Raw genomic sequence first — 26,138 nt, 5'->3', positions numbered from 1 at the left:
CTTCACCCGCGGGCCTGATGGGGAAGGCGGACGAACAGGTGTTCATGCACAGGACGGCTGCTCTTCGGGAGTGAGTCCAGCCACGGGCCAGGCCTGGCCCTCATTGGCAGCTCAAGAGTCCAGAAACGTCATACATGAGACCAGAGGACATGGACCTGTCTTTTGCGCCTTGGGCAGATGGGCGAGAACAAGCGGTGGAGCCAGCGAAGCCAGTCGTTGTCGAAATGATAGCCGTCATGCTGTGTGACGGAGACAAGTGACGGAAGGGTCATAAGTGAGCAGCATGGCAGTGAGAGGTCGAGGCTCAGGTCCACGGGAGAAGCCAGAATTTCATCGTGACGGAGATCAAGTTGAGGAAAGTGTGGTCTTGGTAGAGGAGCAGAGGAACCAGACAACGAGGGCTTTTTGAGAAGCGCAGGCGAGTTTTGCTCGCAAGCGGAATTCGGAGAAATTTTCATCCGAATAAACACTCTCTACTTGTTCCGTACTGAGTACGAAGGATACGAATTCGCACTTCATATGGTCTGCCATCTTCGAGCTCCCTCTATGTAACTGCTATCCCTCCGACCTTTCCTTCTCCTTGAAAAAAAGGAGTTTCAGCATACCTATCTCCCTTGCAGGTGAGAGGTGCATGCATACCGTTGGCTCCTTTGGCGGTCAAGATGATGAGAGAGACCCACGCAACACAAAGCCCGGAAACGGCCTCGTGATTGGCATCCGCATGGTTGACAGATTTTGAGGATGCATGAGACACCCAACACTCGAAGCCACTTTCAGGTCGCAACCCACGGGGTGGACAGACGGTAGAGACACAACACATCACGCTTGAATGCTTTTAGCTTTCATTGGCGAGGTGGGATTATGTCCCAAGTGTCACTGTGAATCGAGACACCCCGCCAACCATCCGCGACTATGCCATTGATGCAGCCATACAGTCTGTGTCTGTCCTTCCCGTAGCGATCAAGCCCTCCTATCAAGACCTTCGAGCTAAGACAGCTCGGTAACCCAGCAATACCCAGATCGTCCGAATACCTTCCAACGCCAGCGCTTCAGCTCGATGTAAACAGCGGAGGTGTACATCAGCCATTCTTGAAATGCTCCTTTGCGTATTGTTCGCATGCCTAGAATAAGCTATCATGAGCATGGGCGTCTAATTGGACCACGACCAGATACTGACCTTTGCTGGCTTGCCGAGCTTCTGCCCGATCGCTTTCCACTTGTTTGCTTCGTATTCTTTGATAGCTTCGCGAAGGGCTGCGGACTGTAGGCGCTGTCGGTTTAGACTAGAAATGAGGGAATCACTGACATGCACACGTACCTCATCTTCGGCAAACTCGGCATAATGCATATCCTGGAGCGCGATATCAGTAACAACTCCGCTACTATCAGACCACACTTTACCTTGTACCAGTGCTTCTTCACGCTGCCTTCAGTCCGTGCAGGGAAAGCCTGGGGTGGATCAGTAAAGACAAGGCCAAGTGGGAAAATGATCGGAGGACAACCTTTGCTATCTCACTCCAGCTGTGCCCAGAATCACGCATTTGCTTCAGCCTCTGTTCCTCCTGGGCAGTCCACGGCGTGTTGGTTCGCCCGCGCTTTTTGCCTGTCTCGTCTGCCAGCCCGACCGGCAAATGGGCATTGGGAGTGATGGGGTCCGAAGGTAAAGCTGTGCCCGGAGGAAGTGTATTCAGCTTGGGACTGTGTGATGCGCGTCGCTTGCGCGGATTTTGGGAAGAAGCTGGCGGGTGAAGCATGTCGGGAACGGGTTTGGGTGCCAGCGTAGCCTGAGGCGCCGGTACCTCCTTATTGATGTGAGAAGACGTGGTGGAGGCGAATTGCTTTTGCTTTTTGGTTGGGGGAGGGGATCTGATACGAGGGGGAGGTCAGACTCGGACCGATGAGGTCAAGACACAGAAATCAAGTCTGAAAGAGCAGCCAGCCAGGCTGGAGCACCAAGCAAAGCCCTTTAGTGCAATTTTCTAATGTACCACTCGGGACATGAGAACTTACGACATGGTGACGGAAGTGTATTTGCTTAGTAGAGGTGAGTTTCAGTCGAAGCTGCCATCGGCATGATCGAGTCTTGTTCTGGGCTAGGAATGTCCCGTGAAGTCAAGGCCAGCCACGCGAGACACTGGATGCTTGGAGAGGCAGGCAAGTGTATTTGGGTCAACGATAGCAAGCGTCACACAACAGCCGGAAGCTGCGAGAATGCAGGAGCTAAGCTTGCACGGTGCTTTCAGACAGGCGCCAGCGTGGCTGAGACTGGGGGGGTATAGAATGAATGAGCGGGAAGAAGGTGTGACCGGCGATCGGGGAGGAAGTGCAACAAGGCAAACTGAGGCCAATCAGGTCCGGCAAATCCAACGCAGGAGGGAGAAAAGAGCGGGACGGTAGCGAAGAGGCGGTGCGACAGCGGTGCAGGTTTTGAGAAAACCTCTTGCTTTATCTGATTTGTCTCTCCCTCTGGCTCGTCGTCCCTGGGGTTAGACTTTTTCTTTCTTTCTGGTTCCAAGTGTTGCTTGCACCGGTCCTGAGCAAAAAGTGACCTGGCCCTGAAACGAGAAGACTGGAGGGATCGCTGATCATATGTACCACTTCCGGACCCTTGGGGACTCCGCCACTAGATGAGCGGTGACAAGACTTTGTCTGGACTTCGGGGACTGCGGTAGGGATGGATCAGAAATGAGCCAAAACATGGGTAAGAATAGCCCGAAGTAGTTGAGAGTCGTTCATGTACATCGGACAGCCAAACCAACTAAATGAAGGAGGCAGAGAAGCAGGATTGACATGGACTGCGCGTGCAGTACAAACTCATTAGAGCGGAAGAGGTAAAGAGAGACCCAGGGGGTTCCTGCAAGGAAGAACCAGGGAGCAGGCAATGGATGGACCAGAAGAAAAGTAGACGAGTCACTTTTTTTTTGTTTTTACGTCGTTGTTAGCTACTTCTCGATCGAGTGGGCGTCTGTAGATACCTCAATGTTGTCAACGGTCTCGTGAGGCGTTGGGAGGCATCAAATGAGGGAGTGTCAAAGCACATGCCATGGCTGTAGTGGCAGCGCTTGCATGACCGGGGGTTGGTGGAGGTGAACGAGGTGGAGGTGGAGATACGAGGCTTGTTCGATGTGCCGGCGGATCAATGAGAGCGGAGGAAGCCAAGAGTGAACAAACAAAAGAGGGGTGGTTCGGTGCCAGAGAGGGAATCAAACGATGCAGAAGGGGTGCGATATGGGGTGCCAACAAGGGTGCAATGTGCGAACAAAGTAGGTCGAAATACTTAGCGACTTCGTGCTGATGAGGCTGACTGGGCGATTCCACCCTGCAGTGGGTCAGATGATGGAGGAACAAGTCTGTGAAGGTGCTCTTCCCGTCACCACTGGCGCGCATGTGGTCTTCTCTTTTTTTCTCTGCTCTCCCAAGTAGTCCAAGCAACGACGGAAAGTACGGAGCATGTCGAGGAAGGTTCGGTGACTAGGGGGAGGAAGACTCGAACGAATCGATACCTGGTGACCATGTACTGCCGGGGTTGACGGTGGGTGTGGAAAGGAGGGGAATGGCAGAGACGAGGTACTTCGCAAGACCTAGGACCGAAGTAACAAGCGCAGTTGGCGGAAGAGAAGAAGCAGGCATGACGAGGGAATTTGGCCTTATTGCGGGGTAGAGCTGACGAGAAGTTAAACCAAGAGTGACCAAAGTGACAAAAGGTATGCATAGGGAGGAAAGGATTGGATGGCAGGTTACACAAGAGTAACCAACAATGGTTAGTAGCTGATCAGTTGCCAGCACGAGCAATGCAAGCCCTTTAAAATGGAGGGGATGTAATGCATGCACCTTTGACGGAAGCCGGGAAAGGTGTCAGGGTTGTTGACAGGGTACGAGAGGGAACCAGAAACACCACAAACCAGGTGCGAAGAGAAACAAACGGCAGAAGATTGGAAATCCATAATTGGTGAGTTGGGCAAGAGCTAAGAATGGACACGATGCAATGACGACCGACAGCACCCTCAACACCACCTCCGCCATCATCATCGTCACTGCAACCACTACCACCATCATCAAGGCTGAAATTACACCTCCCACTGTCGGTACATGCAGTCATACTTTGTAAAAGTGTACTCGGTATGTACTAACAACTTACCTAAGTTAACTAGTACCTCCTAGCACTCATGGTCATGTGGAAGTGGTACGATGAGTGATGAGTGAATACCCATTTGAAGCCTCTTGTTCTTCTTGTTCTTATCATCCATCTCAATGGGCATTGAGATTAGACCATATGGGGGCCCACGGCCGCCTTTGAGAGGCTGTCGATCCGGTAATGTTTTCCAGGGAAATGTGACAGAATGTGACAAGGAGAGTGAAAGAGTTACCTAGTTACAAAGGAACAACCTAACAAAACTCTGATAATGACCATGAAGATGACCATGACAGAAAGAGGTAGCTATGACGGCACCGACTGGAGCTCGGGCCACCAGGAGAGTCCAATCTGAACCACAGAGCCCGAAAAGGCAGCTCTTGAAGAGGGTTTGGACACGCCATGGTGACTAGTTTAAGTACCGGGGACAAGTGAGTTAGTTGACTGTGACTTTTGATAGAACACTTTGGGGAAAGAGGTCGCCGATCGCTATGAGGCCAAAGGGAGAAGAAACGTGGAGGTGGGTCTGACGTACTTTGTACTTGATCACTTTGAGATTTGAGGAACTCGTACCCAGGTACCCAAGTACCCAAGTACCCAAGCACCCAAGCACCTCACACGCCTGGGCGGTTCCAGTTCCTTAGTGAGTCGGTTCAAGCACTAGCGCCCATGAGCCAGTAGCCAGAAGCATTTCCAGGCTCTCCTTATAGGTGATGACTCTCTAAACCATCAGGTGCCTGGATGATCCGGGTCTAATTTGCGTCATTGCTCGTCCCTCTGTCCCTCTGGTCCCTTGGCCACCACTTTCTCTTTCCTCCTGCCAAACCTAAGATACTTGCCTCTAAGGGCAGCGAATAAGTTAGGTGTGTGCCTCCCCCATCAGAGATGACAGTCCCACAATTCAACAATGCCCAGCAGCTAGCATCCCAGTCTATTCTTGACATCTACCTCCTCAGCCTGAACTTCGGAGATCGAACCCAATGCTTGGGTGCCCCTACAATCCGTCCAAAGTTACATTGACCTGGAGTTTCCTGATTGCTGCAGCAGTCGCTAATTTTGCTCAACTAGGCTTCTTGAACCCTCTAACCGGCTCCGACCCCTCACACGTCGACCCTAGCCGTCAGGTTGTCCGAACACTGCAGCAAGGCGTCGATTGGCACCATACGTAGACACGAGAGACGCCGACGTAGCCGAGTATGAGTCTCTGGATCGGGCAGGCCAAAAGTATGATGAAGGCGGATCAATCCCCATTCCATGCGACCTTTTTCTGCAGGTCGCAGTCTGGCTTCAATAGGGAAGGCCTGCCTTGGCGAGGGCCATCGACTAACATTTCGCGCTCGGATGCGAGTGTTCGTGCTGTTGCCTCCGATTGTCAGTGGGACGAGCGGTGCGGTCAGTAAGTGGCGATGGTACACGGGTCGTCAAACGATCGCTGCTGCTCTGAAGTCACGCGGCTGCTGTTCAGTCCCAAGATGATGCGTCCCCTTCCCAGTTGACTACGGTCCTCTACCAAGGCAATTCTCCCTGCTTTGCCCCGGCGCATAGCATGGAGAAATACTTGCGCATACTCCAAGACCTGAGATTTCCCTCTCACAAAAGCCTGGCGATCACACCATTCACCCAGAAATGAGTTCCGCCACGACTCAGCTCGACAGCGGATTTCCAGACTACTCCAGCGGGCCACTTCACCCAAGTCGAATTGAAGATCTTCAGGATAAAAATGCTTCAGCAAGTCGCAATCCAGCTGCCAGACCAGATGTTTGATATACGGCGCACACAGATGACCATCGGTGATCCGAGTGGGCAACTTTCCGGCAAAGGAGTGGTTCATGACATGGAAGACCGTGTTGGCATAGAGGATGGGTCTGGCTTCCAGAAGTATTGTTTTGTTGACCCTCAAGAGTTGAGCTGACCTCGAGGAGTGGTTCTCAAAATGTGCCCGCCGCGGTATCAGAGCGCAGCTGTCATCATCCGCTGGGTTCTCAATAACAACCTTTCCCTGGCCAAATACTAAACGGAAGATGTCGAGACGGATCTCTAAAGGAAGATCAAAAAGACTTGGCGCCGTCATCCTGTTAACAGATCGACAGCGAGGTGCTGTGACTTTTGGACCGTGCCGCTTTGAGGTATGGCCTGTCGAATATGGATGTTCCAGCAAGAGACAAAAGATCTGAACAAATCCGTGTAAGTTTTCGAGAAAGACGGGTGGCAAGACGAAAATGATATGATATTTTTTGCCAGCCTTGCTCCGTCCTGTGTAGTCTCTACCCAGGGGGGTATTTTTGAACGTTGTTGGCCCACCCGAAGCCTGTCCCTCGTGTCCCGGACCGATTCGGCAGGCGTCTTAGATTACCCGGAAAATTGTGCCAATTTTGGCTTTTGGGGCGGTCAAATCTTGGTGCTGATCGCTGTCTTTCTCAGCCTCATGTCGCCGAAATGGCGAGAAAAGGTACTCGGTAGCGAAAGTGAGGGATGATGGAATGAACGATGCCGAGGTGGTATTGGTGGTAGTAGTGCAGGGTGTGAATGAGCTGAGAAGATGGTGCAATGGTTCACTTTTCCCCTTGCATCCCCTTTTCAGCTGCCATTCTTCACTTATACTTGAGGAGAGCACCTCGTACTTTGGTGGCAATTGGGGGACGTGTCTGCACTGATCATGCTGTTACTCGAATAGGGAGGGAATTGTCAGATATTCCTCACATCATTCCGTACTCTGTATTCTGCACTCTGTACTCTTACAGAGTAGGTATAGATGTTTTCTTACAAGCAACGAACAACGTGCGAGGGAGATGATAGGAGGGGACGAAGACCACGGTGGCGATGCGCTCATGCGATAGGGCAAAGGGGGTTCCGGAATCTGATTCGTATCTCATTCCTGTGGATTATCTGTGCGAGGTACCGCGTACTGACTGTGCTCGGCAATGTACTCGGTACGAGTACTAGGTAATCTGCAATGGGACGGTGGTGACGGTTCCATATTATTATTTTGTGGATGCGTTGATACGAAAAGACCTTCGGGCCAGAACGGGCCTCTCCTCCCTGGGCAGGAATGCCAGGATGCCAAGGAGGGAGTTTGCCCGTGTGCCCGTTTCCCGCCCAAACGGAAATGCCACATGGGTCTCTTTTTCTTTGCTTGTCACTCCCTTTGTATAGACTGTCTATTCGTATTATCTGCCAAATCCACAATCCACCCTGTCATCAAATGATAAACTCCAACGCTTCAACGCTTTCAAAACATACACATCATCATGGTCAGCCGCATTGTTGGCACCGTTGGCAACACGACTTGGCGTAATCATCATCCACCCCACCCCGTTGCCATCTTCGCCCTTCCGAACCTCATGCCTACTTAGTCGACCTTGACAGCTTGTTAACCCACATGCTCGTACCTAGTATTCCAGGTGACTTTCCCCACAGACCTTGATCAGAGGTCCCCTGCGTCATCTGCCTGCGCTATCTGGCCATCCGTCTTGGTGGAGTCTAGACCGTGCAAGGCGCTCGTATCTGTATCCCCTGGTTCAGATGCCAAGTCGTCCCCATCCTCCGTATTTTCTAGCTGGGTGCTCTGTTGTGCGTCTGCCTTGTCTGTCGCCTCTTGCATTGTCCCGAGCGGTGGGCTGGATGCTTCTGTGGCCGCGGGTAATTCTGGTAAATCTTCCGTTGACGTAACCATCAAATCATCCGCCCCGTCTGATGAAGAGCACTCGTGTGGAGCTTGTCTACTGACAGAGGTTGTTACAGTTGCCGTTGAGAGCGCGACACTCGTCGTCGTGACTGTAGTGGTGAGGACTTCCGTTATTTGCGTCGTAAACTGTAATGTCGGTACAGGATTCTCTTTGAGCGCTCCTTGCTTGCCTGCCAATGCAAACAATAATACCAAGACGCTCAGTACGCCCGCGAGGAGGGTTCGGCTCTCTTTGCTGAATCCTCTACCGTAACCAACTGGTGGGGACGGTGCGTCTTGCTCAAAAGAACATGGACTAGGCGGTGAAAGTAGCCGCTCCGATTCCGGCATTGACTGCTTCTGGAAGTTGGTCAGATCGACCTTGCTTTCAACTCTGCCAACGTCGCCGTATACCTCTCGTTCTCGGGACATGGGCAGTTCATGATCGGCAACTGTGTCGTTTGGGCCCAGTGGACTTGGGTCCGTCTGTCCGTCTTCGATGAATGCAAGCTTTGTCTCGAGTTCTCGACAGATCTCTTCTGGTAGGCGGACGTTAATTTCCACGTCGACCTTCTCCATTTCTTGCCACGCTGCGGCCCATGCTCCAGCCCGCATCAAACCATTGGCAGCGAAAACTTTGACATCCCACAGACGACGCGGCTCTTCCACAGACAGATGTCCGCCACAGTCCGGACACTTGAGAGCACCTTGGCCGTCAAGATCAGCCTCATCTTCGGTAAGACTGCCACTCTCAAAGCCACTGTCTATACTAGTCCCGCCGGTGTTGAAGAAGTGATTTTGCCTGATGCGAGGCTTTTCGAGTTCCAGGCTTTCCAAAAGTCGTTCTTCCAGCAGCTCATAGTCATCCTTGGGATGGGGAATCAGAATTCCTCTGCTGCTGATCTCGACATCTTTCAGTCTGTCTCGGAGAGCAAGCCAACGTTGCTTGTACTCCTCTGGCAGCAGTTCGCTGAGGGTTGCACTTTCTTCAGCCGAAGGTTGGAAAGGTTGATTGGGTGCTAGCAATGTACAGTGCAAGAGGATAAGAGGGAATTCTTTTTTGAGATTGGTGCTGCCTTTCAGGGGTGAGGTGTGGTGAGACTGGCTAGATCTCTTGGTCGGAGACGTCCGAACTGAGAACAAACTCCTCTGACTGTATGACGACATTTGTGAGCCAGTCCGTCTGTGGTGCCTTATCACACTGTTTGTTTCACTCATTGCTTCATCTTTCATCTGCAAGGCTTTGACACTGCTCGGATGGCGAAATGCCGCGCGGCAACCGCGGAGGTTTCGAGGGGAAGTCGTCGCGGGCCGGGAGCCCCCAGATCGTTCAAAGGAGTAGAAGCCGTGCGAGTCTCGTTTAGAGGGTGTTCGAGGGCCATACTGCTCTGGCTCGGCGTGTAGGGGCTGTGATATGGACGTCGGAAAAGAAGAAATCGAAGAGCATCCTGAGAAGACGCGCTGGCCGGCATCCTCGTTGCTCTCTTCATACCCGTCATCTGGCTGCGAAACGGTTTCCGATTCCGAGTTAGAAGTGCTCTCATCGTATACTGCGCCGGAGAAGTTATAGTCGTGAGTTTGAGTGCTCTCTGTCACCGGTGGAGTGGGTGGAGTAGTCGAAGGCGAAGAGGATGGGTGCTGCCGCAGTGAAAGCGGAGAGGACTGTTGGAATGCGCATACATCTGGTTCCTCATCGAAGAAAGAGAGATTTTCAGACGCGCACATCGCCATCATGCGACTACAGACAATCTGATTGAGTTCATGATCATGGCAACGGTGCCTGTGCGCAGCGCATGCACTTTAATGTTATTATTGAGGGGTTGCACAGGGCAACAATAAACAGTGCCTGTCTGACGATGCTTTCTTCTCCTCAACTGGTGGTGCATTACTAAGACTACCTGAAGTAGGTAAATGTCAGACAGAAAGTATTATCGGTCATTCGTTCAAGATCGCCGACGACAAACTTCACCTCAGCCTCTCATCCCGTCACTTTCATCAATATATGTACCTAAAGTTTGGATTCTCTCGGTCCGTCAAATCATCAAATGCATGCACGTAATTATCATCTTTGGCCTCTCGAATCCCGGCAGAAACCAGCTCGTCCTTCTTCCGATTCTGCCGCTTGAGATGGAGCCAGAGGAACGCAATCACCAACACAAGGAGAACATAGCAGCCGAGGTGAGTACTGAAGGCAATGAAATAGCGTGGGGCATCATATGACAGAAACACCTGCGGACCTGTTGTCGCCGAGTTAGTGAGCCGTTATGATCAACGTCAAGAGCTAGGAGAATCACAAACCGACAGCATTTCCGGTGCACCAGGCTACAAAATTCATTGTGACAACAATTGACTTCTTCGTCTGACCTCCAACATTTCGAGAAATCATGCTCATAGCGAGCGTCTGAGCGGCCCAGAACGAGAGCACGATATAGTAGCTGATGAGCAATCCCACTTTGGTCGCCGTGTCTGTGTTACGGACGCTCATCAACACGATCGTGCCTACGAAAGATCTGATACCTTGTTAGTTCAGCACGGACCAGATTGGGGGAGAGGATTACGGTATGATGAAGAGCCCCATGACCAAGCAATTCTGATGGAATTTCTTAACGAGCCATGTCGAGGTAAGCAAGATGATGATTATCACAGCACCAAGAACCATTGCAAGCAGCTGTGTCTGAAGGACGGTGAAGTTGAATCCTTATGGCGAAGTCAGTACTTTCAGTTATCGCATGCAGAATTCCGTCCTTACCTGTGATGATTATATTGGCAAAAGCTCCTAAGCCAGAGGTGGGCAAAGTCGTGCAAATCTGGATTAGACAGTAGCAGTACGTCTGTGGATCCAGGAATGCTTCCTTGACTTGCTCTGGACGGAACTTCTTGTTTTGCAGTCCTGTTTGATTGCTCCTCACTCGCTCAACCATCAACTTCTTGTCCTCTTCTGAGAAGCACTTTGCTTTCATTGGAGAATCAGGCATCCACCAGCCGACGAAAAGCCCCCAAAGCACGGAAAAGCAGCCATAGGCAATGAAAATCGCTTGCCATGATTTCAAAGGCCCAGACCGGATTTGAGTGAAGCAATATGCCAGTAGGCCACCCACGATTTGCTGGCCTCCACTGTTCTGTCATCAGCACCGAAATGACTATGTCGAAGATACAAAGCCCATTAAGACTTTACGACCTTCAATATTGCGTTGTCTGAGAACTTACTTCATCATGTACCAATATGTGACCGTTTCGGCCTGTTCTTCTCGCTTGTACCACATGCTACTGAGGATGAGGAAACTGGGCTGACAGACCGCTTCGAAGATGCCTAGCAACGTCCTCAGGGTCACGATTGTGGCAAAATTCGTTGCAACCGAGTGGAGAGCGAGGACTGCGCCCCAGAGACAAATGTTCAAAGCAAGGTACTTTGCAATCGGCACCCTCTGAATAGTCCAGTTTGTCGGATATTCCACAATGAGGACGGCGATATAGATACAGGTTGTGAGCCACGAGTACTGTCAATTGGGTCGGTCAGTTACTGGACTTCAGTTTAGGATGGGTTCCCACCTGTTGTGCGTGGAGATTCAAGTCCTCTCGAATGCCCATGATGGAAGCAAAAGACATGGTACCTTTGTCGAGAGCTTGAAGGAAGTACGTTGGAACCATTATGGCAAGCACGCGCCTGTCAATCATGCGTCTCAAGCGCCTGTTTTCTTCCTTGGATATCTCGACATGCGTCGCATTCGCATACTTTGCGACGTCCTTGTCGATACGGTCATAGTCGATGAAATCCTTCTGCAGATCGCTGCCACCGGACACCACCCTCTCGATCTCAGAGATGTCCTGCTTCTCCAAAGCACCTTTCTGGTTGGCGTCTGGAGAGGGCGCAGCATCGCCAGCGATATGATCCGACCCAGCCATAGTGCTTCTTGAGGTGTCGATAGTGTATGTGCAAATGGTTTGAAAGCCCCAGCTGAGTGGGAATGTAGCCTCTGCTCCTTAAACACTTCCAGCTGTGCACCATTTCCCTATATGCTGTTGCACTCCATGCCCTTCGGTACAGCAACGAACGAAAGCCTCGGAGGACAATCAACCGAAGGAGAGCATCAACTCTTGTTCGCGAGGATAAGGTCTGCGGACAAAGTGAGAGGGTCAGTTGGACTCCCCAGTCGGACTACAGAGTTGAACTCTACCGTTGGCCTCCCCCGGAAATTGCCCAAATGCGGACCTCATGAACGGCCCGAAGGAAAAGGCTCCATTGGCATCTCCGCAGTCTCGCTAGGTCGATCGCACCCGATCGAGAGTAAGATCCCCACAAACCCACAAACCAAGTCTCATCCAACTCTTGGCTGCAGAAACCAGGATTATAGGGTTAAAACCATCTCGGTACATTTGATGCCGGGAGGAGAAGGACATTTGATGAAGAACGGTGAGGATAAAAAGCGTAGGAGAAGGTTATTGGACTACTCAACAACACGGGCAGCGGGAATCATGCCATCTCCTTTGGCTATTGAGGGGTTGACTGCAACAGATATCTCACAAAAGATCGAACTACTGATCCACAATCTGGTCAACATCAAAGATGAGACAGGGCATTTCTTGTTGAAACTGCCCGACGGACGGATTATTGACACCAAAGGTTGGCATGATTGGGAATGGACTCATGGAATTGGCTTATATGGCCTGTATCAATATCATGCGTTGACATCCTCTCCAGTGGCACTCAGCACCATGCAAGACTGGTTTTCGAGGAGGTTGGCTGAAGGCACCACCAAAAATATCAACACCATGGCAGCCTTTCTCTCTCTCGCATATCTATATGAAGAGACGAGAGAACGAAGCTATCTGCCTTGGTTGGAGTCTTGGGCGGAGTGGGCGATGCACGATTTGCCTCGAACAACTTTTGGGGGGATGCAGCATATAACGTATCTTGAAGAGAACCACAATCAACTCTGGGATGACACGCTTATGATGACCGTTATGCCTCTGGCAAAGATTGGGAGACTACTCAATCGCCCCAGCTACGTGGAAGAAGCCAAGCGGCAGTTTCTTCTACATATTCAGTACCTTTACGACCCTCAGACCGGGCTCTTCTTTCACGGTTGGCAATTTACCGATGACGGTGATGCTCAATTGGGCCATAATTTTGCGCGAGCGAGATGGGCTCGGGGCAATAGCTGGGTGACGATTGCAATTCCGGATTTCATCGAGCTCCTGGACTTGCCTTCGGATGACGGCCTAAGACTGTACCTGGTCGGTGTGTTGCAGGCACAATGTAGAGCTCTGCGGGCCTTACAAACCAAAGAGGGCATGTGGCGGACTTTACTCGACGTGTCAGAAGAGGAGGGGAGTTACCAGGAAGCATCGGCCACTGCGGGATTCGCCTATGGTCTTCTGAAGTCGATACGGAGACGGTACATCTCAAAGGAATACCTGGACGTTGCAACGAGAGCAATCAAGGCCGTGATTCAACGAATCAGCGAAGACGGCGAATTGTCGGATGTCAGCTTTGGCACGGGGATGGGCAAGGATCTCAAGCATTATCTGGACATTGAGAGGACCAGTATGCCGTATGGTCAAGCGATGGCGATGATGGCTTTGGTGGAATTTCTTCGTTTGTATAGATAGAGAGACCCAACCACGACGACGATGACCGTGGCCAGCACTTCGAATGGAACATATCCATGGTAAGGGGAATAGCTTTTGTCTATGACTACAATCCAGATACGACACATCCACATCCGTACTGTAAATTGGACACATACCTTTGTTTTTGGCCCCTTGAATTGTGCCGCTTGTTGCAAGGCCGAGGTATGCACCAATGTAGTATTGCCATCTTGCCAGGGCGAGCGACGGATTGTGTAAGTATAAGCACTAAGCAACAACGAGTAATTTTGCGACTGTTTGAGATTCCAGCTGGACTCATCACATAACATACCTAGGTATATATACCTAGAAAATGAGAAAGGTGTTTACAAGCTCCTCCGTTTGACATCAAACCGACTTCATTGATCTCCCGCAAGAGAGGACCCTACAGATGACCATGACAACCACCGCCGGCGAGTCCGCTCTCCCGCACTATGTGCTGCTCGGTATATGGTGTTGGATATGCACAATCTCTGCGGTAACTCGCCCCTGAAATGTCATGTATGCCTGGAGGGAGCCTTTGAAAAGTCAACGCTGATCTATTTTGTGCGTCACTTTCGCAGCTACTCGGCTTTGCACTGCTACGACTACTGTACAATGTATCACCATTTCATCCTCTAGCCAAATACCCAGGGCCGCTACTGTGGAGAGCGTCCCGTCTCCCGGCTTCCTGGCGCCAGGCTCGCGGCGATCTGTACAAGAGCATCGACGCCATCCACACAGAATACGGACCGGTGGTTCGGATCGCGCCCGATGAGCTTTCATTCACAAACCCAGAAGGCTGGGCCCAGATCTACAACAGTCGACCTCAGCTGCAGAAAACGCGTTTCCACTTCCCGTCGGCCGAGACGCGCAAGGTGCCCGAGAGCATGATCATGGCCAGCGACGCGGACCACAATCGGCTCCGGCGCCTCGCCAACCCTGCCTTCACGACCACGGGGGTTCTAGAAGTCGAGCCCGTGATGCAACACTACGTCGACCTGCTCTGTGCACAACTGACCGAGGCCTGCCACGAGGGTTCGCAGAACATGGTCGAGTGGTTCCTCTGGACGCTCAACGACGTGATCGGCCAGCTGGCCCTGGACCAGGAGTTTGACTGTCTCAAGAAGCGCCGCATGCACCCCTGGCCGAGCTTCCTCTTGCAGGGTCTCAAGAAAGCCACCATCTTCAACCAATTCCGCCGCTTTGGGATCACCGAGCGCATGCTGATGCCGCTGATGACGGCGAAGCAGTTGCACGAGAGGAACAACTTCTTCGACGCGGCCAATTCGGCGGTGAAGCAGCGACTCGATCGTGAGGACGACGAGGATGGGGACGACGAGCGCGGCAAGGAAAAGGAGAAGAAGAAGAAGAGACCCGACATCGTGGGCCTGATGCTGCGCGAGATGAAGGACGGCAACCGCCTCACCCACGACGAGGTCGTCTCAAACTCGGTGCTCATCGTCGGTGGTGGCGCCGAGACGACGAGCACCTGCCTGAGCGCGACCTTTTACCACCTTTGCAAGACGCCCCGCGTCATGAAGAAGCTCCAGGACGAGATTCGCCGAACCTTCACGGCCAGCGGGGACATCACCGTCCGTGCGACCTCCAACCTGCCCTATCTCAGGGCGACCGTCGACGAGGCCCTGAGGATCTTCCCCGTCGCCAGCTACATCACGCCGCGAACCACGCCCAAGGGAGGCCACCTGATCGCCGGCGAGTTTGTGCCGGAAGGGGTAAGTTTTCTTTCCTATTGAAAACCAGTCCCCGCCCCTTTCCCCTCCGTGTCTCTTCCTGTATGGTGCCCGCTTCTCCCGACTGCTATTGGGACCGACGCCAAGATGAGACACTGGCTGGCTAGTTAGCTAACGATGAGAACATTTGTGAATTGTTGACAGACCTACGTCTCAATGGGCCAGTGGCACATGGGCCGGTCCGGCCGACTGTTCGACAACCCCAAGGAATTCCGACCAGAGAGATGGCTCGAGGAGCTCGGCGACAAAGGGCCCTCGGGGCTACAGGCCGACGAGATCCTGAAGCCCTTCAGCCTGGGTCCTCGAAATTGCATTGGCAAACAGTGAGTCTCTCCCCCTCTCCTTCTGATTTACCACACAGGTATATACATCAGTATATACGAGTATATACACCTACCCATGTAGGTGCGATGTCTGTCACATGTTCCGTTACTGATCACTTCAATACTTGAAAACAGGGTGGCTCTCACCGAAGCACGCCTCGTCATTGCAAAGTTGCTGTGGCACTTCAACATGGAACTTGACGGGGATCATCCTACCTGGGTGGAAGATGCGAGGTTCTATGTGAGATTTGCCCCCTTGCTTCTCTACAAACCCCCGGCGCTGGCCTGTTTCATGCCGACTCGCTGACTCTTGGAATAGGTTCTGTGGGAACTCCAGCCGCTGAAGGTCAGGTTGACGCCGGTTGAGCGTTGCATGTAGCGTTGTTACATCATTTCATCACTACCTTCGCGTTTTAAAGAAATGGGTCTGAAACTAGATGCGTAAAAGAATCTAATATTAGCACATGTCTGGTTTCCCTCTATAGCCTGCCCCGTGAGAGAATGGCGCCGCCATCGGTCGTGACGACGGCACCGTTAATGTGTGAGGCTGCCCTGCTGCTCAAAAAGACCACCAAACCCGCAATATCCTCAGGACGCCCAAGCCTCTTGTTCGGTACTTCGGCTGCCATGGCGGCCTGTCCTCCTTGCAACTCTAGCAGGCCAGAAGCCATCTTGGTGGGGTAGAAGCCAGGGGCGACGGCGTTGGTGATGATTCCTCGGGGGCCGAGCTCGACGGCCAGGTTCTTGGCCAGGTGTATCGCCGCCGCCTTGGACGCCGCGTAGGCGGGCGTCGAGTTTTCGCCGATCGTGCCAACGCCGATACCAGCGACGCTTGCAGTTATGATGACTCTGCTGGGGTTCTCTGTGGTTGCGTTCTTCTGCAATAGCGGGGCGAGTTTCTGGACGGTATAAAACACGCTCTTGACATTTAGATCCATGACCTTGCTGAAAGCGTTTTCCGGATGTGTGTCAAAGGGTGCTCCCCACGTTGCGCCGGCGTTTGCGAAGAGGATGTCGACGTGGTCCGTGGTCTTTGCGATCTCAGCCGCGAGGCGTTCGATTTCTGAGATCTTCGCCGCGTCGGCGGGGATGGAGATGGCGACTGCGCCAGGTCGTTTGTTGGGGAGCGCATTGAGGGCGGCAACGGCTTCTTCGCACGCTTTGGCCTTGCGGGAAGTGATGTAGACCTTGGAGCAGCCTGCTTGCAGGAATCTATTGACTTGGGTGTCAGCGTGCCCCAACGTCCCCAGTGAAGGCTGTGGGTTGTGTAGCTTACCCAGAGGCGACATTCAGTCCTAGTCCTCGCGAACCTCCAGTCACGACAGCGACCTTGCCTTCGAGGCTGAATATGCTCCCAAAGTCCTGGAGCTCGACATCCTGTTGGGCACTACCCATCTTGTCTGTTTGATCTCTTTGTTTTTTTTGTGGGGTTTCCTGTCTCTTTTCCGTCTATGATGAGCCACACAGTAAATCCAACACCACGTTCAAAATGCAGCAATCCAAAGTATTGCAGTCTCTGCTGGGGGAGTGTTATGGTCGAGAGGATATTATACGAACGGAAATGGGTCAATTGCCGAACTATTGACGAGTCGCTGGTCATCCCACAATTCCGTGGTGCTGTTGATTAGAAGATGCGCAATTCCGGTGGGATTGGAAAGTCGGCGCTGTAGAAACAGCCGAGGCTCGAACCAACATATGGGGACTGGAGCTGAGATTCAGCATTGAGTTTGGGAGGTTGTTCGTTCATTCCGCCGTCTTGATTTATCTGTATCGATGTGCCAAATGTTTCGTGGTTCGGAATCTGCGTTGTAGAGGCGAGACGAAAGTCCCTGATATGTGGAAGTTGAACGCGACCTTGTGGTGGACATAAAGTACAAGTGCCGAGTACCGAGCACAAACTTGTATATTCTTTGTCCGCAGGTGCAGACCTAGGCAGCTCCGTCAACTCCTACAGTGTCACAGTGTATTACTTACCTGCTCCACACAACAGCCAATGGCTGGTGAGAATCGCAGGTACTAGGTATCCTTCATTAGGTACGCCCAGCTCGGTAGGTCTGAGAAGGTGGTATCAGGCCCTCGCCTCTTACCACACCATCTCACCGGCTTTACGATGACACCAACATGAGCGGCGACGTCTCCGATGTCCAACTCCTTGCAATGGGGGGTCAGCCCGTGCCTTGAAGGACTGTGCGGCCGCTTGTGACTGCTCGTTGGTGAAGATTGTCGCAAGGCCAGTCAGTCACTGATCAGCTTATGTACGCGGCAGCTCCTTCACCAGCCGTCTCATCTGAGTATGTAGTTCCTCGAGCAACTTTGCTGTCAAAAGACATTTCTCTTCTTCACAAACCTGAACAGGGCCGACTGGAACCGACAGCGATGGCCGACAACAGCATCAGTATGTTTCCAGAGACAGATCCTGAACTTGCTGAGGTGCGTCCACTCGTCGAATGAACCTCGCGGCGATACCTGTCTAACGTATTTCACATGTTAGATATGGAGGGAGAAAGGTGTGCCCAAATTCTTCCTTCCCCGGGTTGACAAGATGCCTCAAACGCGGGCTCTCCATGCTCAAGGCAATGTCCGGTTCATGAAGAGCGCTTTCGTCAAGCAGACTTTGGGCGATCAAGTCCTTTGGACAGAAGAAGACAGATCGGTCGTCGTCCGCGATGGGCACTCGGTCGCAATTCGGATCTATCGCCCCAAATCACATCCCGGACCCCGACCAGTCATGGTTCTTGCGCACAGCGGTGGATTGTGCATGGGTGGACTGGACACGGAGGAGTTCATCTGTCAGCTCCTGTCTATGAGGTTGGGCATCGTCGTCGTCAGTGTCGCATATCGCCTCGCCCCGGAATGGTTGTATCCCACCTGCGTCTACGATGTGTACGATGTCATTAAATGGGTGCGTTGAACACAGATGTCGCTTCTCGCGTGAACTGACCCATGATAGCTATCAGTCAATGCTCAGACCATCGGTGCAGATTTGTCCAAAGGCTTCCTCACAGGCGGCGTTTCGGGAGGCGGGAACACGACATGCATGGCTGCTATTATGGCGAGAGACGATAAACTGCAGCCTCCTCTGACAGGACACGTCTTCATCTGTACCGGCATGCCCCACGATTACACGGACCAGAAGGGGCACAAGCTCGCCCTCTTCCCAGAACAGTTGTTGAAAGGGAGTTGGGAAAGGTATAAAAATGGGCCGGTGGCTACTCGGGAGATGAACATCCTGTATGGCCGTAAGTTATGCTCACTTCTATTCAAGGCCGAGAACAGAGCTCACACCAGGGACACAGAAATCTCTCAATTCGACGCGCGAGATCCCTATGTGACCCCTTTGACGCAGACAGACTACTCTGGACTGGGTCCGGTGTTCTACCAAGTCGCCGAGATGGACATCTGGAAGGACAGTGCCCTTTTCTACTGCGAGAAAATCAAGGAGGCCGGTGGCCAAGTCAAGGTGGAGGTATATCCTGGCGTCCCGCATCTGTGGTGGTCCATGTACCCACAGCTTTCGATCAACAAGAAGTGGATTCAGAATCTGGTCAACGGCGTCGAGTGGCTGCTGAGCCTGCAACGGGGTGGCGCTGCTCTCCCTTCCAGACTCTAGCAGAGGTCTCGACTATTGCTCGACGGACAAACGCGGGCGATACACCACCTGAGATCTGTGTAACCGCACGGGACAATTTGTTTGCTGCTTGCAAACGAGGCTGTAGGACAATCGCAGCCAACAGGGCACACGGTTGATAAAGGCAAGTGTTAACTTGGTCGATGCTCTTATTTCTAGACACTCGGATCGGTATGAGATTCAGGATCGAATTCATTGGAAACACTCTGGCCGACGAAGATGCTTAGATGTATCGTCGAGGAAGTCCTTGGGTGACCGCTGACCAGGCTGAAGCTCATGTATGTTTCCTCTCCTTGATGGACTTTTTCTTGAGCCACTTGTTTGCCTCCTTTGGTTATTGGTTCCCGACCTTTCTATACTGTGTGACCTTTGATTCCCATGTCCCACAGCATCTCATCTCATCTCAAGTCAACGCAGCCTCATCATCCCCGTTGAGAGTGGAAGAGGAACTTGCCCAACATTGACAATTACTTTACCTGATGCGTTGCGCCCCGCCAACATCTCTGTCTTCTCTCATCTCATCTTCAGCTTTTGTGAAAAACCACACCTTCTGTCGCCTTGACTGAGGTGAGAGTGAATGTGGCACGGTTCATACAAAAACTCTCGTGGGTTGATTGAACAGTTCACCCTTTCTCTCCCACATTCTTCTTCTCTCTCCATTCAATTCTGTTCCTCTCGAGCTGTGAGGATCATCATCTCAAGATCACATCCAATCTCGATTGATCCATTCCTTCATCTGACACCATTACTCTGCCCTCAATACACCCTCCTCTACCGTGTCGCTGAGGAGATTTCTTACTCTCGCGTCACCATGGCTCCGTCTGGTTTTCCAGGGCTCGGTCTTTTCATATTCTTCTTCTTCTTCTTCTTCTTCTTCTTCTTCTTCGCATTTTCCCCCCCTGTCCAAGCTCAGATGCCCGTCTCCACGTCGTTGCCACCCGTCTCTCAAGCACCGCCATCGTCACCGACAAATCCACCCGATACACCTCCGACCCCATTCACGACCACAGAGGTATACACGCCCTTTGCGCTCTGTGCGACAGGAGGAGGCGACTGGTACATCGACCCGCCCACGGCGACTCGACTGGCGGATCTGTTCTGCGATGAGGTGCATAAGCCGGGAAATCTTCCCGCGCAAGGTATTTCTCGTCCCTTTCTGTGGATGCTGGTTGGAATGAATTCTCAGTGTTGCTTATCCTGTGACGCATTACTTCCCCATTTCCCACTGTCTTGTCTTTCTTTCTTTGTTCTTCAAGCCCATATCCTTACTCCAGGTGCTATAACAGGGAAAGAGTTTGACCTGAACGAATATCCCACCGACCTCATCGCGCTCGACGCGAACGACACCTCCACAACCGACCACAACACCACCATCCTCGCCGGCGCCGCCGACACGCTCAGACGGACCGACAAGGAAACCCTGAGCATGGACGTCGCGACCACCGCGCCAAACTACACCCTCACGGAACTGTCCGGGGTCATCATGGCACTGCGGCTGTTCCGGTGGAAAGACACCGTGCTCGACGACGTCACGTACGCGTCGGGCACGCAGGCGCAGTGCGAACAGGACGCGCAGCAGGACCAGTGCCGCGCGGGCCTGCGCCGCGTCATCGACAAGTGCCAATGGAACAGCCACTACTTTGGCGGCGTCAACTTCTGGATGACGGGCTGCGGCATGTACGGCGTCCAGGTCGCAAATTGCTCGGGCAACTGGCTCGATCCGAACTGCGACCTGTGGCATCGAAAGTGGCCGGATGTTGGCAGCGGGCCGGATCAATCGCTTCTCACTACCTTGGCGACGTCGTTTACGGCATCGACGGCGACAGTGACCACGGAGAGGGCGTTAAGTTGACCTAAAAAAGGGACACGATCAGCCTCAGCTTGTCTACAGCCAGACAGCCGGAGAATGTCCATCGGGTCAGACAACACCGAGTTCATCATCCTATGTGAGAGCTGTGGAAAGTGTGACAGGTTGTGATGGTGATGGTGCTAGTGGTGCTGGTGGTGCTGGTGGTGCTGGAGGAGTGCACCGTCAGGGGAATAGTTTCAGCAAACTCTGTTTTTCCAGGGACAAGGCGTACTTTACCCCAAGGAAAGCGAAGACCAGTCATTAGCTTTCTTTCCATGCTGGCTGGCTGGCGCTGTGTGATGGATGGGAAGGAGACATAAAACATCAAGAACGGGATGCTGTGCTACTGGGTTATTGGGCTACCGGGGTGGACATGCTCAACGGCGAACATATCGAAGTAGTAGTCCAGGAATGACACCGTGCTGTGCTGTGCTGTGCAGTGCTGTCTTTTCCGCTCACTGACTATTTCACTCACGGTCACCCATGGGCTAATGCTAATGGGTGAACACGTAATCCAGTCTTGATCCCATGCCTAGGTAAGGAAATAGATTCTCTCCTGAGTCTTCACGGACGAATGGATGGATGGATAGACAATGGTCTTGAAGATGGAAAAGAATGCACGGTGACTTCGAACAGTAACTATGCGTCACGGGTCGCGTAAGTCACGTAACGATCGATGTCGTAATCGCCTTGAGATCCTTTACAGGAGGAGAGAAAAGGGGATAGAATATTTGTTGTTCATTCAGAAGTGAGTGTGTGGCGGGAAAGATGTAATTCGAGAAATCGAGATATGCTTCCAGGCTCACCTCCCTCCCACGCCATTCATCCATTCCATCCATCCATCCTCTTTCCCTTCAACGTTAGATCAACTTACTCACATTCCAACTGTCGCAACGATACAGGCCCCCAAAGTCGCAGGTTCAAGAAGTGAGAATGACAGCGCACAAGGACATACGGTCGACAACTGAGAACCCTCGATGTCCGCTTGAAGTGTTGTCATTGTTGATCAGGATTTTGACTTTTTTGGCCTCGATCCGCCTCGATCGCCACAATTATTCGGCTCTGTGCATATCCTCGCATGCGAGGAGAATGAATGGATTCAAAAGCCACTACAGGCTGAACTCGAGCCTGTTCCCGGCGTAGTCTCTGGCGAAGAACCGTTGCGGATATTCCACGCCTTGGGATCCTTTTGACACGGACCAGCCGCATTAGTTAATTTCACAGCACATTCCAGCATGTATGGGTATGTGATTCCCCTGTCCCTTTTCTCCACCCGACTTGACAACAACTTGGCAAAGAAATCACAGGGAGGAGGCTCACCAGAATTGACATCTCCAGGCTTATCCGCCTCGGTCGGCGCCGCCTCACCGCCGCGCACGAAATGCTCCCAGATCCTCTGCCTCAGCTGCAAAAGCGCCTCCGGGGACGCCAGCCGAAAGCACGGATGCCGCGACGACCGCTTCTCGAAATCCGAGGGCGCGCCAAACGCGACGTGCACTTGCTGGCCTGAGGACCCAATGTCGAACCACGCCAAAGTGCCCTTTTGTAATTGCGGGACCGCCCGCGGCGTGAGGCCCATGGTCGTCCCGTAGAACTCGTTGGCCTGCTCGAGCGTGCCGGCCGGGACGGTGAGGTTGACGTGGGCGAGGCCCGTGATGAATGACGATGAGTCGAGCGATCCCATCCTTTCTCGGGTGTGGGTTTCACACTTTACAATGGTGAAACGTGTGCGGAGAGAGAGTGTGTGTATGTAAGGGCGGTGGTATCTCAGTTTCCAGCCTCTCCTGCTTGATTTGTGCTGTTTCCTTTTCCTGCCTCTTTTCACTCTTTGGACTCACGCTTACTTTCCCAGTTTCGAGGATTGGGAGAGGTCGTTGGCTTGAGGACGGGTTTGGAGTCGGTAAAGGATGCCGAACGAGGGGTTACAACCGTCGGTATTTGCTCCGGCTTCTGCCACGACGAGGTGAGATTTTGTCTGACGAGGGTCTCCCAGAGTCTCGATTCAGAGCACAAATGTCCTGGCGAGTCTTTGTATGAGAGGATTGCAACCCGTCAGACAGTTTTTGATTTTGATTCTCCGAGGCGAGGTTCAAAGCCTCCCTGGTCAACGTGAACTGCGCTTACAAAGGACGAACAACTCGAAGCCTCTACCAATCACGCCATCAACTGCAATACTTCCGACAGCTCTGGAATCCCGCACCCCTTGGGTACCTTTTGCAGATTTTCGAGAGGACTCAAGCATCGAGGGGACGTAATGTAGACTCCAATCTGGGCGAGGTGTAGAGTGTCAGAGGTCGAATACACTGCAATATCACTCGCTCTCAAAGTTATCACATTCTTACCATCTTCCATCACCACTCTTTTCCCAGGCCAACAGCCATAATTGTAAACCTCCTGTTCTTCGGCTTCGACCTTCTCAAGCTCTAGTCCAGCTGGCCAATGTTGAACCAGTAACACACGTCCCGTGAAAGCCAACGTTGAGCAACTTTGGAGCTTACAGTTCTTGAAGAAGGGACAGAACGAAGAGATCGTGAGAATTCTGCCACATGAGGATATGTCTCGCTAATAGTCACGAATATATGAGGTCAAGTCGATGGACTTGCCTTACTTTCTAACTTCAGCCAATACTCGCATCCCATCGTCTCCTTGAGCTGCACCCGCGTCAGCACCCGCGTAGACTACTTGCCCCTTGAAGTATCCAAACCCTGGAATTGGTCGTGCCAAACGAGAACCTTTCGCCCCGAGCCGAGATGAATCATTGCACAACCGCGATTTCTGAGCGCCATGGGCACGAGGCCGCGACGGGAAGAACAGGTTGGCATCGGCATCGGCATCTTATAACTGAGTTTCGACAAAGGCTGGATGTTATTCGTGTGCACTGACCGCTCCTTTTCGCAGGCAGATACCATACCAATCAAGGGTTGGATAGTGCCTCATTTGGCTCTTCCTCCGTCCGCCTGACGATGAGCTTGACAATATCTGGGCAGGTGTGGAGAAGTCAAGAAACCTGAAAAACAACATTGCCCACTCCATACTCGTGGTCATACTTTACCATTGGCAAATTCTGCTCCCCACGAGACGGACACATTACGTCGACGTGTCAGGAACTTGAGACCTGACACCACTGAGAGTGGGCGTGACGCTAGGTCGTCATCGAGCCTGAGCAAGGCCGTCATGATTCATGTCAGAAGAGTGCGAATTTGTCGTTTGTCGGCGAACAGAAGTTGGGTTCATAGACAGCCCACCTTGACTGGACCCGTACACGGAGGGTTGTTAAGGACTCTCAAGCATCAAGCATCACTCCGAGACCGAGAATGACGCGTTGTCCACCACTTGGGCTCGAAGAAGGTGCTTCTGTTTTGAGAGAGGTCACTGGAGCTCAGATCTTACCTGACCACTGGTCTGGGTTTTTGTCAAACAGGGTATCCTCGCAGACTTAGCACTGCCCTCACTCCATACCGCCTCTCGATTTTGTGGGGGTATTGGAGCATCAAATATTGGGACAAGCACCTTGAAGTGGTTGGGCAGGGGCAGGTCTAGGTTTTCAGGAGACAGATAAATATGCCGGTAGATACCAACAGGACGTTGAATGTGGATGGAAGTCTTCCGGAACAAATGAGGGTCGCTTGTGGCTTGGGCCTTGGAGGAAGATCTTCACCTTCCCGGTCAAACCCACAAATAGCAAAGGCTTTGAATTCCCAAGACTACCGGCGCATCACCGACATGCGCTGGTCCCTTTCCATGAGGATAGAGTGCACGCCATGGGTTGCGGTGCCTGTGCGCCCAGTTCTGTACAAGAACCCCTTCAGCCCCTTGCTGTCGCACAATGCCGTTGGAAATGGGCGGAAGCCACCAGCTGCTGCTGTTGCCGCGCGGGAGCATCCTCAATTCCAGAGGACGAAGATCGCCCCCATTTAACCTTATGAGATGTGGTCTGTTCTCGCCACGGGGGATCAATCAAAAGTGAGGCTCGGTGGCCCTGGTGAGACAGCGCGGATTGTTAGAGGGTGATCGCTTGACTGAAAAAGCAATCCTCCACCCCCGTGACGGATGACGTCGTTGTGCTCCCTTTTGGCTTGTGGGTTTTTGCCCCCGCAAGAGAATTGTTTATGCCAGAGAATATCTCGATCCTCGCTGCCTGGGGCGGATGTAGCAAACAGGTCCCATATGATGCCACCAACACCTCCCTCCTCTTATGGTTTTTGTTCTCCAGCGTCGTGATAGACTGGCATACTGTGGCAACCACCCGCCACGGTGCCGAGGACGAACCCTTCTCATATACAGTATCTGTACCACGCAGGGACTCTCTGCCCCAGAGTCACCACGGTCCCTGCGTCAAGGGAAAAGCTCGTGTTGACAGAAGGAAAACGGACAACGTGACAAGGGTTATCGTGCGTCAAGGGATTATGGGGCGCGAAAGGTATCCGGGTCGTTAGCGCTTCGTTTCGCTCTTGTAACGACCTTGGTGTTTCCTATCCAAGCCATAGGACTCGCCCATCTCTGATGGTGTCATAAGCATTTGGCAAAATAATTGGCGGGCAGATACCACGTAGGTCTGTCGGATAACTGGGGCCGTGTCCATACTTTGGTTATAATGTGCTGGTAGTCCGGTCTTCGGGCGACTCTCACGCAACGCTATAGGCTGAGGTCAAGCCTACCCAGGACGACTCTCTGAAAATATCCGAATCTTCAGCGATTATTCAACCGGCGAGTACACTAGGAACGTCGATCTTTCGTGTGTTGATGTGCCACCATTCCACCACGCAACCCCACTCGGTGATTTGCCGGAGTACGAGACTCGACTTGAAGAGGTTTTTGGGAAGAGGCAAGTTCGAGCAAGGAAACCGAATTCCAGGATGGCTTTGGGAGTGTCAGGGCTGCTGGAGTCATGAATTCGATGCACAGGAGGCTCTCTGGCAAGAGGGTGTGACCCTCATGCACCGCGTTTCGACGAGTTGGCTGGGATAAGCCCGGTGGCCTCCTTTGGAGTTACAATGGAGTAAGTGAAACTTGAATGTCGGCGTGACCCTCAGACCGATGGCAACTCCGGTTGGGAGAGATGATGTCGATCGAGGAGTGAGAACGAGTGATCAACGACGTCAATCCGCAGGACTTTTTGCAGCCGCCGCAGTGACTAAGTGGCCTAGTTAGACCGCAGGAGGTATAGCGGCCCATCTTCGC

At 52.5% G+C, this 26,138-nt stretch overlaps 9 protein-coding genes across 9 annotated transcripts; 3 read left to right on the top strand and 6 right to left on the bottom strand.

Moving 5' to 3' along the window:
* Positions 1–1,079: 1,079 nt before the first annotated feature.
* Positions 1,080–1,754, bottom strand: AYO21_03960 (hypothetical protein; the record flags this gene model as incomplete). Its single annotated transcript, XM_022653933.1, has 5 exons — positions 1,080–1,121; positions 1,178–1,261; positions 1,319–1,351; positions 1,402–1,449; positions 1,503–1,754. The coding sequence occupies 5 exons, from the start codon at positions 1,752–1,754 to the stop codon at positions 1,080–1,082; spliced, it is 459 nt and encodes a 152-aa protein (XP_022513677.1).
* Positions 1,755–5,525: 3,771 nt separating this feature from the next.
* Positions 5,526–6,203, bottom strand: AYO21_03959 (hypothetical protein; the record flags this gene model as incomplete). The annotated part of the gene is made up of 1 exon (XM_022653932.1): positions 5,526–6,203. One exon carries the CDS (start codon positions 6,201–6,203, stop codon positions 5,526–5,528), a length of 678 nt encoding a protein of 225 aa, XP_022513676.1.
* Positions 6,204–7,556: 1,353 nt separating this feature from the next.
* AYO21_03958 (hypothetical protein) lies at positions 7,557–9,527 on the bottom strand (the record flags this gene model as incomplete). The annotated part of the gene is made up of 1 exon (XM_022653931.1): positions 7,557–9,527. The coding sequence occupies one exon, from the start codon at positions 9,525–9,527 to the stop codon at positions 7,557–7,559; it is 1,971 nt and encodes a 656-aa protein (XP_022513675.1).
* Positions 9,528–9,791: 264 nt separating this feature from the next.
* On the bottom strand, positions 9,792–11,699 carry AYO21_03957 (hypothetical protein; the record flags this gene model as incomplete). Its single annotated transcript, XM_022653930.1, has 6 exons — positions 9,792–10,033; positions 10,095–10,306; positions 10,355–10,493; positions 10,546–10,910; positions 11,004–11,293; positions 11,346–11,699. The coding sequence occupies 6 exons, from the start codon at positions 11,697–11,699 to the stop codon at positions 9,792–9,794; spliced, it is 1,602 nt and encodes a 533-aa protein (XP_022513674.1).
* Positions 11,700–12,269: 570 nt separating this feature from the next.
* AYO21_03956 (hypothetical protein) lies at positions 12,270–15,859 on the top strand (the record flags this gene model as incomplete). The annotated part of the gene is made up of 5 exons (XM_022653929.1): positions 12,270–13,341; positions 14,046–15,139; positions 15,302–15,480; positions 15,616–15,721; positions 15,800–15,859. The coding sequence occupies 5 exons, from the start codon at positions 12,270–12,272 to the stop codon at positions 15,857–15,859; spliced, it is 2,511 nt and encodes an 836-aa protein (XP_022513673.1).
* A 100-nt stretch (positions 15,860–15,959) lies between these two features.
* On the bottom strand, positions 15,960–16,875 carry AYO21_03955 (hypothetical protein; the record flags this gene model as incomplete). The annotated part of the gene is made up of 2 exons (XM_022653928.1): positions 15,960–16,692; positions 16,757–16,875. 2 exons carry the CDS (start codon positions 16,873–16,875, stop codon positions 15,960–15,962), a joined length of 852 nt encoding a protein of 283 aa, XP_022513672.1.
* Positions 16,876–17,856: 981 nt separating this feature from the next.
* On the top strand, positions 17,857–19,090 carry AYO21_03954 (hypothetical protein; the record flags this gene model as incomplete). The annotated part of the gene is made up of 3 exons (XM_022653927.1): positions 17,857–17,910; positions 17,972–18,382; positions 18,431–19,090. 3 exons carry the CDS (start codon positions 17,857–17,859, stop codon positions 19,088–19,090), a joined length of 1,125 nt encoding a protein of 374 aa, XP_022513671.1.
* Positions 19,091–19,919: 829 nt separating this feature from the next.
* AYO21_03953 (hypothetical protein) lies at positions 19,920–20,960 on the top strand (the record flags this gene model as incomplete). The annotated part of the gene is made up of 2 exons (XM_022653926.1): positions 19,920–20,247; positions 20,365–20,960. The coding sequence occupies 2 exons, from the start codon at positions 19,920–19,922 to the stop codon at positions 20,958–20,960; spliced, it is 924 nt and encodes a 307-aa protein (XP_022513670.1).
* A 1,096-nt stretch (positions 20,961–22,056) lies between these two features.
* AYO21_03952 (hypothetical protein) lies at positions 22,057–22,641 on the bottom strand (the record flags this gene model as incomplete). The annotated part of the gene is made up of 1 exon (XM_022653925.1): positions 22,057–22,641. The coding sequence occupies one exon, from the start codon at positions 22,639–22,641 to the stop codon at positions 22,057–22,059; it is 585 nt and encodes a 194-aa protein (XP_022513669.1).
* Between the last annotated feature and the right edge of the window lie 3,497 nt (positions 22,642–26,138).

This window comes from Fonsecaea monophora, assembly GCF_001642475.1.
Source record: "Fonsecaea monophora strain CBS 269.37 chromosome Unknown Scaff21, whole genome shotgun sequence".
In the NCBI taxonomy this organism is placed as follows: Eukaryota; Fungi; Ascomycota; class Eurotiomycetes; order Chaetothyriales; family Herpotrichiellaceae; genus Fonsecaea; species Fonsecaea monophora.
This window is presented reverse-complemented; position numbering and strand designations above follow the sequence as displayed.